The 17,211-nt window shown below is 45.4% G+C and overlaps 1 protein-coding gene across 23 annotated transcripts in view; it reads left to right on the forward strand.

Annotated features, from left to right (window-relative positions):
• The first annotated feature begins 356 nt into the window (after positions 1–356).
• Positions 357–17,211, forward strand: part of CLASP1 (cytoplasmic linker associated protein 1) — a 167,001-nt gene continuing 150,146 nt past the window's right edge. For 10 of the 23 annotated variants that reach the window (XM_085584917.1, XM_085584925.1, XM_085584926.1 and 7 more), the window contains exons 1-2: positions 359–513; positions 11,819–12,293. In XM_085584917.1, the coding sequence (XP_085441043.1) occupies positions 12,099–12,293 (195 nt within the window). In that variant the 5' untranslated portion in view covers positions 359–513; positions 11,819–12,098. Of the gene's footprint in view, positions 514–10,688; positions 11,260–11,818; positions 12,294–17,211 lie in introns of those variants that run through there. The other 13 variants (XM_085584914.1, XM_085584915.1, XM_085584918.1 and 10 more) reach the window with 3 other exon arrangements.

A 17,211-nucleotide genomic window follows, 5' to 3' on the forward strand; every position in this document is an offset into this window, starting at 1 on the left:
CAGCTCCTCCCGGGGCTGGGCGGAGGAGGGCGGGGCCCGGGGCTCCTCTCAAAGCCTTCCGGCCTGAGCCCGCTCGGAGCAGCAGCCGGGGGCGCGGCAGCGGCTGGGAGCCGGTCAGGGGGGCCGGGGCCGCGGCATTCCCGGGAGCGCGGGCGGCATTCCCGGGAGCGCGGGCGGCATTCCCGGGACCGCGCGTGCCCGCGCTCCCGGGCCCGGCTCCCGGCGGGCGGGGTCGCCATGGCGACCGGGCGCGCGGCAGCGGCCCCCGCGCATGCGCACGGCGCGCGCTGACCTCACCGCGGTACCAGCGGCCGCAGGGCGGTGCCGCGCCGGCGCGCGGGGCGGGGCGGGGCGGGCGCGGGCGGCGCGTGCGCGCTGGGTGCCCCATTCTTCCCGTGGTCAGCGGGGCGCGCGCGCGGCCATGGAGCGGAGCGGGCGCCGCCGCCGCCGGCTCTGAGGGAGGGAGACGCGAGAGGGAGAAGGGAGCGCGGCCGCCCGGCCCCCGCCCCGCAGGTACCGCCCGCGCCGCGGGGAGGGGCCGCGGGGAGAAGCGCGGCCGGGCGGCTTTGTGTGCGGTGCCGCCGCCGCCGGGTGACCGCGGGGAGCGCGGTTCGGGGCGGGGCCGAGCCGTCCGCGGCACCGGCCGGGAGGAGCGCGGTGCGGCGCTCCCGGCGGCGCGGTTCGGGCAGGGCAGGGCGGCCCGCCGGGACCGGGGGTGCGGGGCTGCCGGGCCCGGCTCGGCCCCCCCCCGGGGCCGCCGCCGCCGGGCGGCCGGGCGGGAGCGGCGGCGCCGGGCCGCGGCGGAGCGGGCGTCCCGCTGGGTCCCGCTGGGTCCCGCTGGGTCCCGCTGGGACCGGCGGCTCGGCGAGGGGAGAGGTGCGGCTTTGCCAGCGCTTGAGGCTGCTGCGCTCCCGAAGGCGCCGTGTGGCTGGGGTGGGTTCAGCCCTTGTGCTTGGCCCCTTTGTGCACGTGCCCTGCTCTGCTTCGTTTGTTTCTGGCAGCGTTTTTAGTGGGATTTGGGTCAGAACTGTGTGTTTGTGCGAAGAGGTGGGTTGGTCGTTAGACAGATCCTGCAGAAATGCTTCAGAGAGATACTGAGTCTGAGTAAATAAAATGTAATTGTGTGTTGCAGGCCGGTGTGGGCTCCGCTTAAGGTATTTTTAATGTTATATGTCTAAAGAGACTGGTGAGTAAGGGAAAGGCTGCCTCTTTCCCCAGTACCTGCACAGCTGCTTGAGAAGGATGTGGGAAGCTGAGGCAGGATAACAGGCTCAGGGCTGGCTGGGAAGCCTGTGGTGGAGTAGCACAGAGGCTCCCCAGGTGTGTGGGTTGTTCTGACAAATAGTTTTCTCTGCCCCGTGTGGACTTAACTTCATAAGCCAGTGTTCAGTAAAGAAGACTAGGGTTAAGTAAAGTAGCATGTGCCAAGCCAGTGTTAATAGGGCAGGGATGTGGTCTCCAGCCCAGCACTTGTGCTAGCATCAGAAACAAATATGTCTTAGTCCAGTTTGCTGCCGAGCAATGTAGCCCATTTCTCTGCATCTTTGGAGCAGTTGCATCTCTGCTCTGTGCTCCTCTTGGCACTCCCAGGGCACTGTTGTGGACAAATCACAGTATTGTCATGTGACACCTGGAGACACAGATCCATCACTTAGATCAGTTGTGCTTAAATAGTTCTTGGAAAGGTGTTGGAAGTGCAAGTATTTGTTTCCATGTGGGACTCTGACTTAGATTTAAGTTTTGCAGCTGGAGAAGGGATATGTTTGAGAACTTGCAATAGGAGGCAGCTTTCTCTTGAGTTACGGACTACACCCAAGTGCAGAGTAGAACTGCATTACTGTCACATTCAGGGTCTTCCTTGTCATGACAACACAGCTTGCTGTGTGGAGCAAGCCTTTGTTCTGCATTCCTGGGCTTGGCAAAGTCGAGCCTTTGCTTGTTTTCTCTGTTGAACCCTGTCAGTGGGCCTGAAGCCTCGAAACTATGAGATGGATAGAGGAATGACATGTCACCATGCGTGATTCTCTCTGTATTTCATAGTCTCACTTGCTAAATTTGTTTCAATTATTGCCAGTGTAAATAGATTTTTTTTCATACTGATGCCTGTAACATTCCGGTGAAGTCCTTACAATTTGTCAAGTAGCTTCAAAACTTTCTGTTTCAAGAAGAAAAATGCCATGGCATTATACACCTCAGCCTTGCTTCACTTAGCTGATAACAAGCAGTGTTAAAAGCGATAGAGCAGCAGATTTTGGAAGTGGAAATGTTTCTCTAGATCACGTGATGTTCCCCAGAAGTACAGCTGGAGAGAGTGCCTATGATTGAATGAGTTGGTCCTCCAGGCATCTTTGAAGTTCTGTAGAAATCTGGAATCTACACTACAGCTTAGATGTTAAGAAAACCATATATTTAAACAGCAAAAGTCAAACTGAAATGAAATTTCTCTGTTTCTCCCATATTAATTAATCCTCTATCCATCAGGCAATTTGGTCAGGGCAATTGGATGTTAAGAGGATGAGAGTTGACAGCAAGTCTGGCCACTTCTGTAGCGATTTGCAGCATCACAGAGGAGGATGAGGGCAAGATGTCCTCTACAGAGGGGCCCTCAACAACCTTTGTGTCAGGAGCAGGTCAGAAAATGTTTCAAGAGGCTGGACATGACATGAAATGTTAGGAGGGATAAAGTAGTGACCTTCCTTTCCTCTGTGTACTTCACAATTTCAACATACGCGTGGATTTCTGTGAGAGTAATGTGCCTTTGAGGCTTGTGGACTGCCATTACAGGTCCCTTTTGACCTCAGATGACTTTGGATCAGGCTCATGTGTCACCCTGAGTGTCTCATTATCTCAGGCCTTGCCTAGACCAGGGCTGGAAATCTTGTTGGCGTGCCTGGATGGGGCTTGCTGCAGTTCATGCCTCCTTGGCTGGCAGTTGTAATTGAAGCTTCTCTTGGATTCTGACAGCGCCAGCACACCTTGGAGCAGTGATTGCCAGTGCAGTGGAGAAAATGCTGGCAAGGATAGAAAGGTCTGTCACCTGAGCAAGTAAAATAGACTGTCCACGTCTATTAATTTCCTCAGACTGAGACTTGAATAAATTCTAAGAAGTCTGACTGTGAGGGAAGGGGTTTGTTTTTTTCCCTTGATGAAGGCTGATGTGCCAGTGATGTGCAGCTTTAGCTTTACCTCGCTGTTTGATGGTGTCCATGTTGTGCTTTGCTCAGTTGTTCAATTTCCATCACACTCTACAGTGCTGGAGCTTGCATTATGTGTTTAGAGCTCATTCAGTTGTTTGGATCTTGTCCATTGGACAAACCTGTTACCAGTTCTCAAAGCTATGTGAAAGCATGATGTGAGCTGTTTATGAGCTTTGCACAGTGGCATACTGAGGATCTGAGCACATGCATGTTCCTTGGCATTCTGCACTGCACTGGTGTCTGGCTCTGTCATACATGGGAGAGTTCATGTTCTCTCTTTGGGAGCATTAACACTCTTACACCTGGGAAAAAAAAGCCACACCACAAAACCCAAAAGAACTGGATGGAGTTGTAACTATTCAAGTTGTAGAAGGGCAATAAATGGGTTTTGTTGGAGAGGTTGCAGGTGCTCCCCAAGAGATTGAGCTCAGTTCATAGTTAGTGTTTGAGTTCATCTGGCTTCCTGTTCTGCCCCTTAATCAAATCTCTGTGTGTTTGGCTCTGCAAGGAGGGAGATGTCAATTCTGCATCCAGAAAAAAGTATGCCAAGCAGGAGCCACAAAATTAATTATTAGGGAAGCATCATCATCATTAGTTTATTGTGAGTGGGAAGATTTAAAAAGCTCTAATTTGTTTCCACTGCCAGCAGGATAACAGACTAAACAGCCTAACCAGGCCAGTCCCTGATGCAGTGTTTCAGTATTTCAGGCTTAGTGTGTGGCCCTTTCTTTACATTTGCACGTAGATACTTCAGATTCCAAGGTATTTCAGAAAGCGAAATTGAACCAACGGTAATTTGCTGAGGCAGAGATCTGATCAAAATAAATTAAATTTTTGACAGGAGTTTCAAAGTGCTGCTGAGCAGAAGGCAGGAATTGCATGTGTGTCTCTGCCTGTTACATGCAGGTGGTTTCTGTGGCCAGAAGTTCCCTTAACTGTTACTAGGGTTCAGCCCAATTCATGACGCTGTCAGATAAAACCTCCTTCTGCTTCTCCCTGTCCTGTGTTTCTTCCACCCAGTGTTTTATATACCTTAAAGTCTTATGGTGGCTTTCTGCACTCTCCTGCAGGCTGTGCTGAGGGATTTCTTTGGCTGTCCACTTCTGTGCAGTGGCAGGTGCCAGGCTGAGTAGAACCTGCTCATGCCCGAGTGTAGAGGGTAGCCCTCCTTCCCCTCCCTGGAGCTGAACTGATTCTAGGTGCTGGCTTCTGCCCCCCACTCCAGCCCGGCAGCAGTTGAAATCCTGCTGCTGCTGAATTCTCCTCTCTTTGGCCAGGAGTTTCCATGGCAGCCCTGGACAACAGGGGTAGGCAAAGACCCCTGTTTTGCCATGCAAAAAACTTGTGCTTAGAATCATGGAAGAGAGATGGGTATTACCTGGGAAGCCTGAAAGAGACCAAGAAAATAACCTTTTTCCAAAACTGTTGACTTGCACACTGCTGCTGTTGCACCCCACAGCCAGTATCTCTTGAGGGCTTGCACCCAAGGTTTGATCTTCTGTATTATTTTCCTGTTCTAACCTGTCATTTTACTATAAGCACTTGTCTCTCAAGTACTTCCTTCCGGGGTAGTTCTGGCTTGAACTTTCACAAAAACTGACTTCTGTGTCACTAGCCAGTTATAGAGGAATAGCAAGATCCTGCACCACTGGAGTAAGAAATTTTTGTCAAATCCACTGCTCTCTTTACAAGTCAGTTATTTGGATCTTATACCAGCATGTGACAGTATTGGTTTTTTCTTTTCCCAAGGTGTTATCTCACCCTCAGTTACCACTGCCACTACAGATGTACTTTAGAGTGACTCTGGGAAAGGCACTGAATTCCTACCCCATACCTGCCTGTAAAATAGGAAGGTGGTATTATACTACTTTTTTCTTCAAGTGATGTACACAAAGTAGATGCTTTCCATCTTCAAGACTGCCTAAATTAGTAATCTTAGCCTGAGGGACTTAATCACAATGCAAAGAGAAATTACAAGATTGAGATGGTCTGTGAAGCCACTTGTTGTGCCAGTAAACTGCAAGTGATGCTGGGTCACTGCTCTAATTCTCTGTACCATTCTACTTCTAAACCTTGCTAAGCATTTTGCTTACAAGGCTACAGGTGAAAGTCTATTCTTCCCCTGTTTTTTCCCAGATGATCCAATACTGCTGATGGATTGTGGAGGAGAGGGTTAGGATGTGACTGGAAAATTTTGTCCTGCTCTCCTAGTTGCTGTAGAAAGGGGGCTGATGACACTTCCATTCTTCTGGGATGCCAGACAGCCCCATGGGGGGAACCTTGTGCCCCCTTGGCTGGGTCACCTTGCAGAGCCAAGCTGGAAGTTGTAGTGCCAGTGCTGTATGGTCTGTGTGCCAGGGTCCCACAGTGTCAGGCTGCAGGCTCTGAGATAAGGTTAGATCTCTAGAGTAAGGGACAGGGAGGATATTTTAATACACATAAACTCAAAACTTGAGAACTATTCACAGAATTGTCACAATGATAGTCCCCCCCACCACTGGTCCCACAGGCCCCTAGTAAGTTGCTTGTAGTGCATTTCCTTGGAACCACAAACTTGAGATGTCTGCAAGAGGGAGCCCATGGAGAGCAGCTCCTGCCATTGCAGGATTTTAAGCTGTGTCTTGGCACTTGAGCTGTTAAAAAGGAAGAAGACCTTGAAAGCTCATTTTAGACTTGTCCTTGTCTCAGACAAAGTTAAAACCAGGGAGGGGTTGTATTAGGAAAACAAAAGATGTTAAAGCTCATCTCATTTTCTACCCTGCTCTGGAAAGGTTACTCCTACTCTGCAAAGTGTTTTCATTAATGTAGGGTATTGGAGTCACATTGAGGTGACCTGTGAGTTGTCTTGATTTGCTGAAGCTTCATTACTGAGGAGATTCTTTGGAAGATTGTTGCATTGCTGAAATTGGTAGCCTTGTGCGAGGTGTTCAGTTACCCTGGCAGTAATGTAAACCTTTAGTGGAGGCAAAAGAATTTCTGTTATCTGAAGCTTATCTCTTATCTTACCCAGGCTAGGTAATGCAACTTTCACAGCCAGCATCTGGCCTAGAAGGTTTGTGTATGGGGGAGAAGGCCATGGTTACCTTAAGCCCTGGAAATCTTTCAGCTGTCTTCATTCTAGAAATCTTGCTTCAGCTTTCGGGATGGCAGTGGAGTTGTGCCCTGCTGCAGGTTGGTTACTGTCTGTACTTGTGAGGATGAGCCCCTTAACAGACTCCAGGCAAGTTTGAAGACCAGCCAGTATTTAGCAGAGTCCTAGCAAGCCTTCAGCCAGACCTGACTCTTCTAAGGATGCAGCAGTAGAGTTTTACAGTGCTTTAGTGCAGCTGCCGCTGTGGGAAGACAAATCCTCCTTTGAAGACCTTCCATAGAAGAAACTGCATTCATCCAGGCAGTGCTTTGCTTATCAGCAAGGTTGGACTGAGAAGTGGTGGCACTGTCTGAGGACAGTTAAAAGTTACTGGATGGGGCGTGGAAGGAGTGCATCAAGTGGTACGGGGAGATAAGCGTGGGGCTGTCCCACCAGCTAATTAGAAAAGCATGAGTTATCAGTCTGGAAATCTTAAGATACCATTTTCGGATTAGGAGGAAGCTCAAGTACAGGGCAACACTAATTACTGATTTAAAACAATCACAGTGATTGTGTAATAGTCCCTGTCACTAAAGAAACATTATTACCTCCTTATGGATACAGCTGAACAATGGGGAGAGCCCACCTGTCAGTTGCTCGGTGGGTGTTTCCGACAAACTCCTTTGACCCTAGAAAAATGTTGCTTTCTTCTTTAAGTAGGACACTTGATGTGGTACTTGCCACCTCCTTCTCTCAGAGTTTGAACGAGTAGGAGCCTTTGAGCTGCTTTGTTCATGGCTGCTTGCACTCCCGAGGGAAGAGCAGGTTTGATTGAGTGCTTGGTGATGGTAATACTTTTAGAGGTCTGACACCAGTCCCTTCTGGGGAGGGTATAGGTGTACAGGTGGAAGCAAAAATAGAGAAGTGGGCAGAGGGCTAACTTCCACCCTGCAGAGCTGCAATTTGACACTGCCTTGCCGATGAGATCTCCACTTAGTCTTTGCAGCACATGGTTTCCACGTGCTGTTCTAAGTGCTCTGAATTTCTTGCTCAAACCAAATTAGTTGTGTGTTGACACTGCCCACCTTGCAGAAGTGGTGAACTACTGCAGGTTGGATGCCTGGTTGCTTTTATGTTTGAAAAAATTGCTTCATTTGTTTAAGCTGGAAATCTGAAGCATCAGAGTTTGGTTAGTTGACAGAGGTCTGTCGAATATACCTTAAGCTAATTTTAAACTGAAGTGACTGTGCAATTAGGTCCTGAGACTTGTGAAGAAGGAGATTTGTTGGTACTATTGTGTTGCTGTGTTATTTCTACAGATGTTGGACTACAGCTAACCACATACACAAAAAAAGGACACCAAAGGAGTGTGGTCATGTTTACAAGTTGGTTGCAAATTAGGCTCACTGGCTGAAAGTTGGGAGATACCTTCAGGAAGATGACTGGTTATTGAGTGGTGCTGGCTCTTGCCTCTAGTGATTTTGAGTGGCAGCAAGAGCTGTCTCTGTGTGCTTGTGTCTGGAGCAGTTGTCTGGAGAAGTTATGGACTGCATTGACTTTTTGGCAAATGAAGATGACAGTGAAACATGACAAAGATGATAATCTGATGTCTAGAGCAGAAGAGTAGAACATAATTTTAAAAATCAAATACTTATATTGTAAGAACTCCCAAGGATAGGCAGGACATCAAGAGTAATAGTGTATTTTTATGTGCTTCAGGTTCCCTTTCTTGCAAGAGGAAGAAGATTCAAAATTTCCTATGAAGTTATCCTAAGATAGAATCTTAGTTGAGAATTGCAATTCATGCACTTTCACTCAGTCCGAGGTCAGTGGTGTTCTCCTAAGTGCTGAAAGAACTTAATTGACTTAGGTACCCAGTTTAATAGTGCCACAGCATCTTAGGTAACAAGTATTTCCTTATTACTGTTTGGATTAATTTATTCTATGTCTTGAGCCAGTTGCTTTACTGTGAATTGTACCAGTATTTATGCTGTTATGATGGTATTATCTAAGCTGAGTAACTTTGGGCTGTTTGGTCTTTGTCAGCTTTTGCCTTTAAATTCATCATTTTGAGCTCCAAGAAGCCTTTGTAGTGGCTTTCTGCTAGATAGCTGTTGATGGAAAATTTGGGTGTTGCAGAGCACACAGTTTTGATGGCTGATTAGTCAAACAAATAACTCTTTTCCAATGACAGAATTGGGGTAGCTTTTTCTCTTGGATTATTTTGTCTACGTGTTGAGCCTAGCCTGTCTCTTCAAGGGCAGTCTACAAGGCCTTGGGAGGATTGGAGAAAACCCTTGCTCTGGAGCTTATACTGGCAACCCTTCTCAAAACTTGGAGGAGCTCCAAAAACAGGACCTGTAATAGGACCTGTGCCACTGAGTTATTAATTTTGAGTTCTGTATGACTGTTCTTCTGTGGGAAGAGGTTGTACTCAACATCGCCGTCCAAATTTGTTTGTCGTGTAACATTGGCTACCCAAAAAGTCCAGGAGCAGAAGTAGACCACTGGGGCTGAGAACTGTGGCTTTGTGTTTTTCAAAACTTACTTGGGGAGCATCTGCCCAGATGATTGCAGACTTGATGGGATGCAGCAGCCATATGCTTCTTTGTCTGGCAGGTTAGTTTTTTTGTCAGCGTGGGTCTTGTTTTTCTGAGGTGGTGTTTTTTCCACTTCCGCCTTTTGGGAAGAGGGGAGTCAAGACTTCCTAACATGTGTAGGATAGCTTTTTTTTTTTTTTTTTTTGAGAAGTGCTACTTAAACACCAGTTAGCTGGTAGAGGAAAGCCACACTGAGCTTTTCCTCTTCTCTTCCTGTTACTGTTTTCACCAGGACTCAAAGATGTTTCTTGCTCTTCTTCCCCATATAGTGGTGCCATAATGTATAGAGGATCTTCTTTAGACTACAGTCCTCAAGGTTGTGACACAAATTTGTTCTTCTATAGTGCACCATGATTTTTATCCTATGCTTTCCTTCATGTGTTTAAAAAGCAAGGAAAGTGGAGAGAAATTTATTTGTTAGTTTGCTTTAAAGATTGTTTCTGTGCTTGTAGGCAGAGACTTACAAACTCTTTAATGAAAACCACATAGAAGACAAACCTGAAACTTTGAATGCTCATTTCTCATGGCAGTATGGCCAGCTAATTGTTTCTGGACGTGTTGGGACATGCCTCTGTGTGATGTTAATAAAAAATGGCTATTCTGTGGTAACTAGCACTCATTTACATCCTTCTGTAATCTGAATTTTCAAGTTTAAGCAAGTTCTAAATTTTCATTTTAAAAGCAGTTAGACTTTCTTCACTATCTATCCAGTTTAACAGGAGAGTCCCCTTTTGAACATGTGTGCAGCTTCTGGAGTCCAGGAACAAACTGCCCAGCTAACTTGAAGGGTTTCAGCTAGAATGTGGTAGCAGTTTAATACCAGTTCCCTGTCCCTTCTCCAGTAGCTCTGTGCTAGCAAGGTGTCCAGTGAAATACTTCCCTGCTGTGTGAAAATCCATCCACTGGATATTTAGACGCTGCTGTGTGTAAGACTTGTCTCCCTTAAGTGGAATGTTTGCAGCAAAGAGCAAACCAGCCTGTGCTAGAGGGCAGGGCAGGGGCCAGTATTCAAAGCTGCAGACAGGGAGACCTGAAGGAAAGCATCTGCTGTGCCTGTACAATTGTGGAAGTGGCTCTGGTTTTGTGCCTGTGCTGCCATGGGAGTGAGCGCCATGTCATGAACCATTTTTGTTTGAGGATGGGAAAGCTCAGAGTGCTTCTTTCAGATTTGGTGCTAAATTGACCAAGTGAGAAACTGTAGCATCAGTAGAAACTGCAGTAAAAGAGGCAATATTCTAGTTTGGAACTTTCTTTTAGAAAGAAAAAAGGTGTTAAGAGTATTGATTGGAGGAGTGTTGACAATCTTAGACCTTAAAATCAAATCCCTCCTGAAGTGACTTGAAACAAAATGGTGGGAGTTTTGTGTGTCCTTGAAATGGTTTAGATTGGGGTAGGGGTCACAATCAGTAATCTGTCACAGCACTAACTCAAAGCCTGAGATGCTGTGTGTGCAGTAGCAGCCAAGGCTTCCTTGCTGCTCTGGGGATGAGGTTTTGACATGAGCAATCCCTTCTGGCTGAGGGTAGGATTTGCCTGGCAGTTGATTGAGTTGAGTGTGGGAAGCTGGGACATGTGTGGCAATGCTTGAGGGTCAGGGAAGCCTAGGCCCTCAGAGCTGAATCAAGATGCTGTGCTTGGTTGTGGGAAGATGTGGCCAGGGAAGATGGGGCTGAGGTAATGAACTGAATAGTTTGCTGTGCAAAGGATCCTTTTGTTTCCAGGCTGGGGTGGTTCTGTGCATCTCATCTGCTGTTGGGTTCACTTTGCCTTATTAAGGCCTTTGTGAAGGCCTTATTTGCTCAAACAGAAGGTATTGAAGGTATTTATTTGCTGCCCCAGTGCTTCCAATTAGTGAACTTGTGCCTCCTTCCAGCTTCCTTCCAGTTGTTTATTGAACCAGGTGTCCACTGCACAACCTCTTCCCTTACTCTGAGCTTGACCTGCTTTCCTCATGTTGGTGGAAAAAGTAGGGCAAATTTCTAGCTTTGGATATTATTAGCCAGGAAACAAAAAGACACCCTGGGTTTTTATCACCCACTTCCTAAAAGAGCTAACCTGTGATGAGGAAGTGCTTCAGGAAGCACTGTGGTGATGCCAGGAACCCTGTGGTCTGTGGGAAGGTGGAGGACAGGCCCTTAGTCTGTTCTCTGGCTGCCTGGAGGGATTAATTTGGCTGAAGATGGAGGGACAAAACCCCTAATGAGGGAGGCAAGAGAGTTCCTGGGGTTCAAGAACATAAAGAGAGCCCAAAGATACAGTAATTTTTTTTTTTTTTTTTTTTCATAAGCCAAATGCTTCTGAGGTGATTCTGTGCCTTGGAGCGGCAGTGAAGTTCAGCCTGACCTTCCTTGTGTTTGGCCTTGGTTGTGAGAACTGCATTTAGAGTGTGCCAGTGAGTGCTGTTTCCTGGACATGTGTAGTTGGGATGTTAACAGAATTCAGCCTGGAAACAGCTTGAGCACCTCGTTTTTGAAAACTGATCATTTTACATTCCTGGAGCCCTGTGTTAGTGCTTTATCTTGCTGACCAGCTGATGACATTGACTGCTGAAGGCCAACAGTCAAAACAGGATCCTGACCTCTTCCTGCTTTCACTTAAAGTAGATAGGTTTTCCTGGTGACCTGCTTAAGGATTTTTTCTCCACCTTTTTGGGTGGATGGTGACAGTTGCAATAATACTGATTATTAATCAGATGTTACTTTAACCCACAAATTTACTGTCTTTCACTGAAACGTCCAGGGAACTGATGGATAACTGCTAGTGTAAAGAATAAGGTTTTTGTCCTGACCTACCTTGTTTGATTCCTTAAAATAGACCAATGCTGCTCGTATCTGACTTACACAGCTTCGCAGCTGTATGTGAATAACCTAGTTTGTGACATGCTTTCAATCTTTTTTTTTTCCTCCAGTCTTAATTTAACCTATAATACTGTTCTTTTTCATTTCTTTCAGAATGGACTGCTGAATTGGGATTTACTGCAGACTCAACTGTACAGCACTGCTCATTGCTTCATCTATTACTAGTTATTTAAATTGGACTTTTAATATCCTGCCAGCTGCTGTCCACACACACATGGTGCATTGTTGCCATTCTCAGAATTGCATCTTTGAAACCCAGGCCCTCAGTAACCTTCACAGAAGAAAGAGGCGACCTCCTGTGTACATTTGTAGAGGGAGTTTTTGGCCCTGCTGCCCTCTGGCTTTCTGGCTGCTGCTGTATTTCTGAGACACTATGGAGCCCAGTATGGAGTACTGCTTAGCGCAGGTGCTGCAGAAGGATGTTGGAAAAAGACTTCAGGTTGGCCAGGAATTGATAGATTATTTCTCAGATAAACAGAAATCAGCTGATCTTGAACATGATCAGACTATGCTGGATAAAATGGTTGATGGACTGGCCACTTCTTGGGTAAATTCCAGCAATTATAAGGTAAGATTTTGTCATGTGGAATGTGATTACTGTCAGAAGTTTTGATGTCAAATGCTACTTGATCTGAATGAAGGCTGTATAGTAGACATTCTGATACTGTTCTGTAAGCTGGTAGTTAGACTGAATCAGTGATTGTTGTTCCATATCTTGGTAGTTGTTAGCTGCTATGATATTGGGGACTCAAGGCAGTAAGAATTCAGTGAATGGTGTTTTAAGCACAAGTGGATTTACATTTGGTGTTCATAGTCTGTGATATCTTGGTTTCTTTGTGTACTTTGTTAGCTGGTGGCATGCTTTGATCATCCCAGTAGTTTAGCAGTGTTCATGATTTCCTGCCATACTAAAAAGTTTATGAAACTGAAAAAATCGTTTATAAACTGCATTTGTTTTCACTGTCATTAAATCTTTCTAGACTTTTGCTATTTTCTGTGGGCAACATAGTAGATCAATTGTACTTAGCTCAAAAAAAGATAATGTGTGTATGTGTCTTCTGTTGAACTTGATAATGTTGAGATGAGTTGGAAGGACATGGAACTCCACTGCATTGTTATCCCTGCCATGTTACTTCATTTCCCTTCAGGTTTAATGAGGAAGTCCTACCACAGCCAGGTACTGTGGCAGTGGGGAGGGATTCTCAGCTGTGACTTGGAAAATTCTTGTCCTGCTCTGTTCATGAGGCTCTCTGAAAAGTCTAATAAAGTACTGAAGCTATTGTATGGGATGTAGTAATGTTCCTTTTTGATAAGTGGTGTGGAATCTCAGTGTGAAAGTTCCTACAGAGCTGGGCCTAAAGATGGGGGTTCATGGGACTTCACACCTGTAGAAGTGAAGGAGTGACTGGCTGTATCGGTTGTAAGTGCTCTGGAACTCAGCATACTCAATTAAAATTATTTTTAACAGAAATTTTGACTGAGAGGTGGTTGTGACATTGCAGTGTTCTGCACAACTGCATTTATTTCTTTTCATTTTTGTCAACAAGCAGCTGTTGTAGAAGCTGTTTGGCATGTAGGGAAACCCCCAAACATTAAAACTGCTATCACCAAACCACCAAGGCTAATGTGGTCTCGGTAGAGAATCCATTCTGGTGGAACACATGAAGAAATATTTAGCTTGTTGTTGTGAACAAGCAGTGTGCATATAATTTTCTGAGAGTATTACATATGGTTATTGCCCCTTTTCTTGCTAACTGGCTTTCTTTTACAAACTTCCATGATTCTCAGTGGAAGAGTAACCCAGGTACAGTAAAATTGAAATTATTACAAAATGTGCTATTTGCATGGATTTCATTAAGTGATGTGGATTGTAGAGCTGTGCAGGGATTTGCAATGCCAGTACCACACTTAGTTTGCAGAATTTCTATTCAGATAACTTGCTCATCTTCACAATCTTTTGCCTGTTGAACTACATGCTTAAAATGATCTGTGGTATTCATTTTCTAGTAACAAACTGGTGGCACTTCTGTAGTGCAGTGACTCTGTTCCAGAACTCATGCTGCTGAGCTGGCTGTTCATTAATGTGTGTGTTCTATAGATAGCATTTGCTGTGATTAGTAAGTTCTAGTAAGCATAACAGAGACATGTCTCAGATGTCTGGAGGGTGTTTTCTCAGTGAATGAGTATAATAGGAGATGTGCAGCCTTTGAGTGGGGCAAGCTGGCTATGTGAAGGTCAGTGATGTGGTGAAGTCTGCTTCAGGATCCAGGCAAGGCTTAGTGCACCCTCTTATGCCAATCTCTTCTTTGTGTTTTAATGCTTGCATCTGCATTATCATTGCCTTTTTTCCCAACTGCTGCTGGGGTGGGGGTTTGGAAGCTCAGCTTTGTCTGGTGTGAGAGAGCACAGAGGAGCTGGTGTCATCTGATCCAGTTCATGGATTAGTGTGTCAACTCTAGGAGTGAAAGACTAAGCATCACTGGCCTAGGATAGCCATCTGGAGAGCTAAACTGCAATGGTCTGCTCACAGTGGAAGAAGCTCAAGTATTTGTAGTCTGTTTTTTCACCTCAGTCTCTTAGTTTGAAAAAGTATCAGCTTAAAACAAAGACTGAGATCATCTGCATGATTTAAAATTTCCTAGCGCTTCATCAATAAAGTGTGTGTTCTCAGAATAAGGCTGAGTGTGTACAACAAGCCATTATACTGGGACAGCATCCAGTTGATTCATGGCTCCTGCCTGTCTAGAACTCCTCTAACTAAACACTTGTGCTTATATGTTATCACTGAGGAAACATCAGTGAACCAGCAAAGAGGCATGTCTAAGGCAAACCAGTTTAGTTTGGCTTAAAATGAGCTTGAACTGATGATGAAATTGCACCTTTACAGGAAGGGCTCAAGCTGTCTCCCTCATTGGAATCCAAGTCTGATCTGTGTATGTCATGGCCATCATTGACCTTTTTAGGTTTTGCTGTTTTTCTATACATTGTTTCTATTTTTTTATGACACTACTTTTTGAAGTCCTTGACCTCAGACCATGACTGCAGACAATGGATTCTTCTTTTTCAAGAGATTCAGGAAAAAAAGAACGATGGAGGGCAGAGATGATTTTCTTTGATTGGTACTGTCTCAAGTCTGTTAAAAACAGCATGTGTAAAACTTAGTGAGGCCTAACATACTTCTGATCGAACTCAGTACTCTAAAACTCTTTAACAAATCGTCTTATGATCTGATCACTGGTTCCTGCTTTGTAACAGACAGATGCTTTAGGTGCAGAAGGCACTTTGATAGCTCAGGATGCTTTTCAAGTCAAGGAAACATAAAGGTGATTGTAAGAAACAAGGCACTGAAGTCCAGTGCAAAGCCATTTGCATGTTTGTGCTTGCTAGGAGTGTGCTTGAACTGCACCCAACAGCCATTGCAGGCTTGAGTTTTCTCAGCAGTACTTACAGGTGTAGAAGACATAAGAATGATGCAGAGTGATAAAATGAGTTATCTTTGAGAGCTCTTACTCCTCTTTGGAGCACACTTGCTTAGAGAAGACAGTCTGTGTTTGTATGAGCACTAGGAGTCGTGGATTATACCAGTGAGGTTGGGCTGAGGAAGGTATTGCAGGATGCTTTAGGCCAAAGAGAAATTCTGCCTCTGGTCTGTTTTTTCGTTTGTGCTTTGTTTGTGTGGTGTGTGCTGTTTCAGGATGGTGGTTCTGCTTGACTCCTTCCCCTACTAAGCATAAAAGAGACTTATTTTGCTGAGCTTTGAATCTCTGAACGATAACTAAGGCCTGCACAGAGCTGTCTGTCTTAAAACATGAGGCAAAACAGCACAGCAGTGTCAGAGGCTTCACCATGTCCTCTCGGGTTCCACAATCCTATGGCAAGGGGAGAGAGCTGAAATAGTCAGTAATCCCCTGTGAGCCATCTCGCTTTGAGCTGCTTCTGCAGTATTTAGTAGTGCGGATGTTAAGTGTGCAGGATCTCCTGGCTCATCTGTGGCTGATGAGCCTTTCTCAGTACCCAAACAGTGATGTAAATTAAGGTGTAACGGAAAGCAATATGGCCAGGATCTTAAAGTAGTATTAAACCAGCATGCTATTCCAAGAGGTGAGCTGAGAGTGTTTGGCAGTGACCTTCTTTTGCCTGCTTCTCCTCAACAGTATTGGGAGATGAGGTCTCTTGCACTTTTTTCCCTGGGATGTGTTGCCTGTGCTGGTGGAGTTGCATTTTCCAGTGGAAATAGCTCTTGTTATTGCAGGGTTTTTTTAAACAAACATCCAAGAGGGAGACTGGAGGTGCCAGAGTCTTCAAGCAGGTCAGGGTCCGACATACTGAAGAGAGATTCTATTCGGTGTTTTTATTTGTTGCACAGTGGTAGGAGAGGCCAGCTTGAAGTGAAACTGGATGGAGGTTTGCAGTAAGGAATTGGATGCAGCTTTGTAGATTTGTTATGCACTTTGGCAAGTAGTGATTTTTTGGCACTGCACTGCTCTCACTGGACAGGGTTTGCTTTCCAAGGAGAGCATCTCACCTTGCATGGAATGGTCCCTTTGTCCCGGTGCAGCCAGGTCTGTGTGGGGCTCTGTGCCAGCAGCCTGCAGGACTCGGTTTTGCCTCTGAGAGGTGATTCAGGAACTGACATGGTTAACAGACCCCCGGGTCTGAGGACACATCCACAGCCTCCTGCTGTGCTGGTAGACTCAGTCTGTCAGGGCAGGGCTGTGTCCTGAGCTTTGTTTGTGTTCATGTATGCAGCACTTCGCATTTGATTTGTTTCATTCCCAGCTGATTTTGGTACTGAGAGAGACATCATGCTCTTTAAAGTAAAATGTAAGATGTTAACGAGAATTTTTTTAATATTGTGAAATATTGTACAAGTATTTTATTTCCCCTGACAAAATTCCTAATAGCTTGAGAAAAAGCAATCTTCCATTCTGATCTGTTTCTGAATATCAAGACTTACAAGAGCATGTTTTTCACTGAGCTGAAGAGAAATAAAACTTACATAAATTAGCTGGCTTTCTTAAACTGTGTATTGAATAATTTTTTTTGCTTGCTAATTGAGGGGTAGAACAGATGGTGCAGGCTTAGTTTAAAGTGACATCCATTAGAGTTACTTAAGCTGATGAATGGTTGTTCACTATAAGCACACATTTGTTCTCTTATACCATGTTTATTTTGGTTGAAATTCGGTATAAGAAATCCTGATTTAAGACATAATTATCATGCATGGTTATGGGTTGATATGATAATTTGGCGAGTGTGTTTTGTTGAGTATTTAATGCATGGAGGAAAGGACTTCGCCATCTGTGGAAGAAAAAGAGACTTGTAAAGGTTTCCAAGCAGCTGCTGTTAGCTGCTGAGTTTTGAGCTGCTGGGGGTGCATGGAAATCAGTAATGTATGCATTCAGCTACCACTTTCATCCCTCTTTACCATGAAACTGAAATTGCCAATAAAGATGAATTAAATAGTTTTGATGTACAAAAGACAT

Source organism: Lonchura striata, chromosome 7 (genome assembly GCF_050655825.1).
Source record: "Lonchura striata isolate lonStrDom1 chromosome 7, ASM5065582v1, whole genome shotgun sequence".
NCBI lineage: Eukaryota > Metazoa > Chordata > Aves > Passeriformes > Estrildidae > Lonchura > Lonchura striata.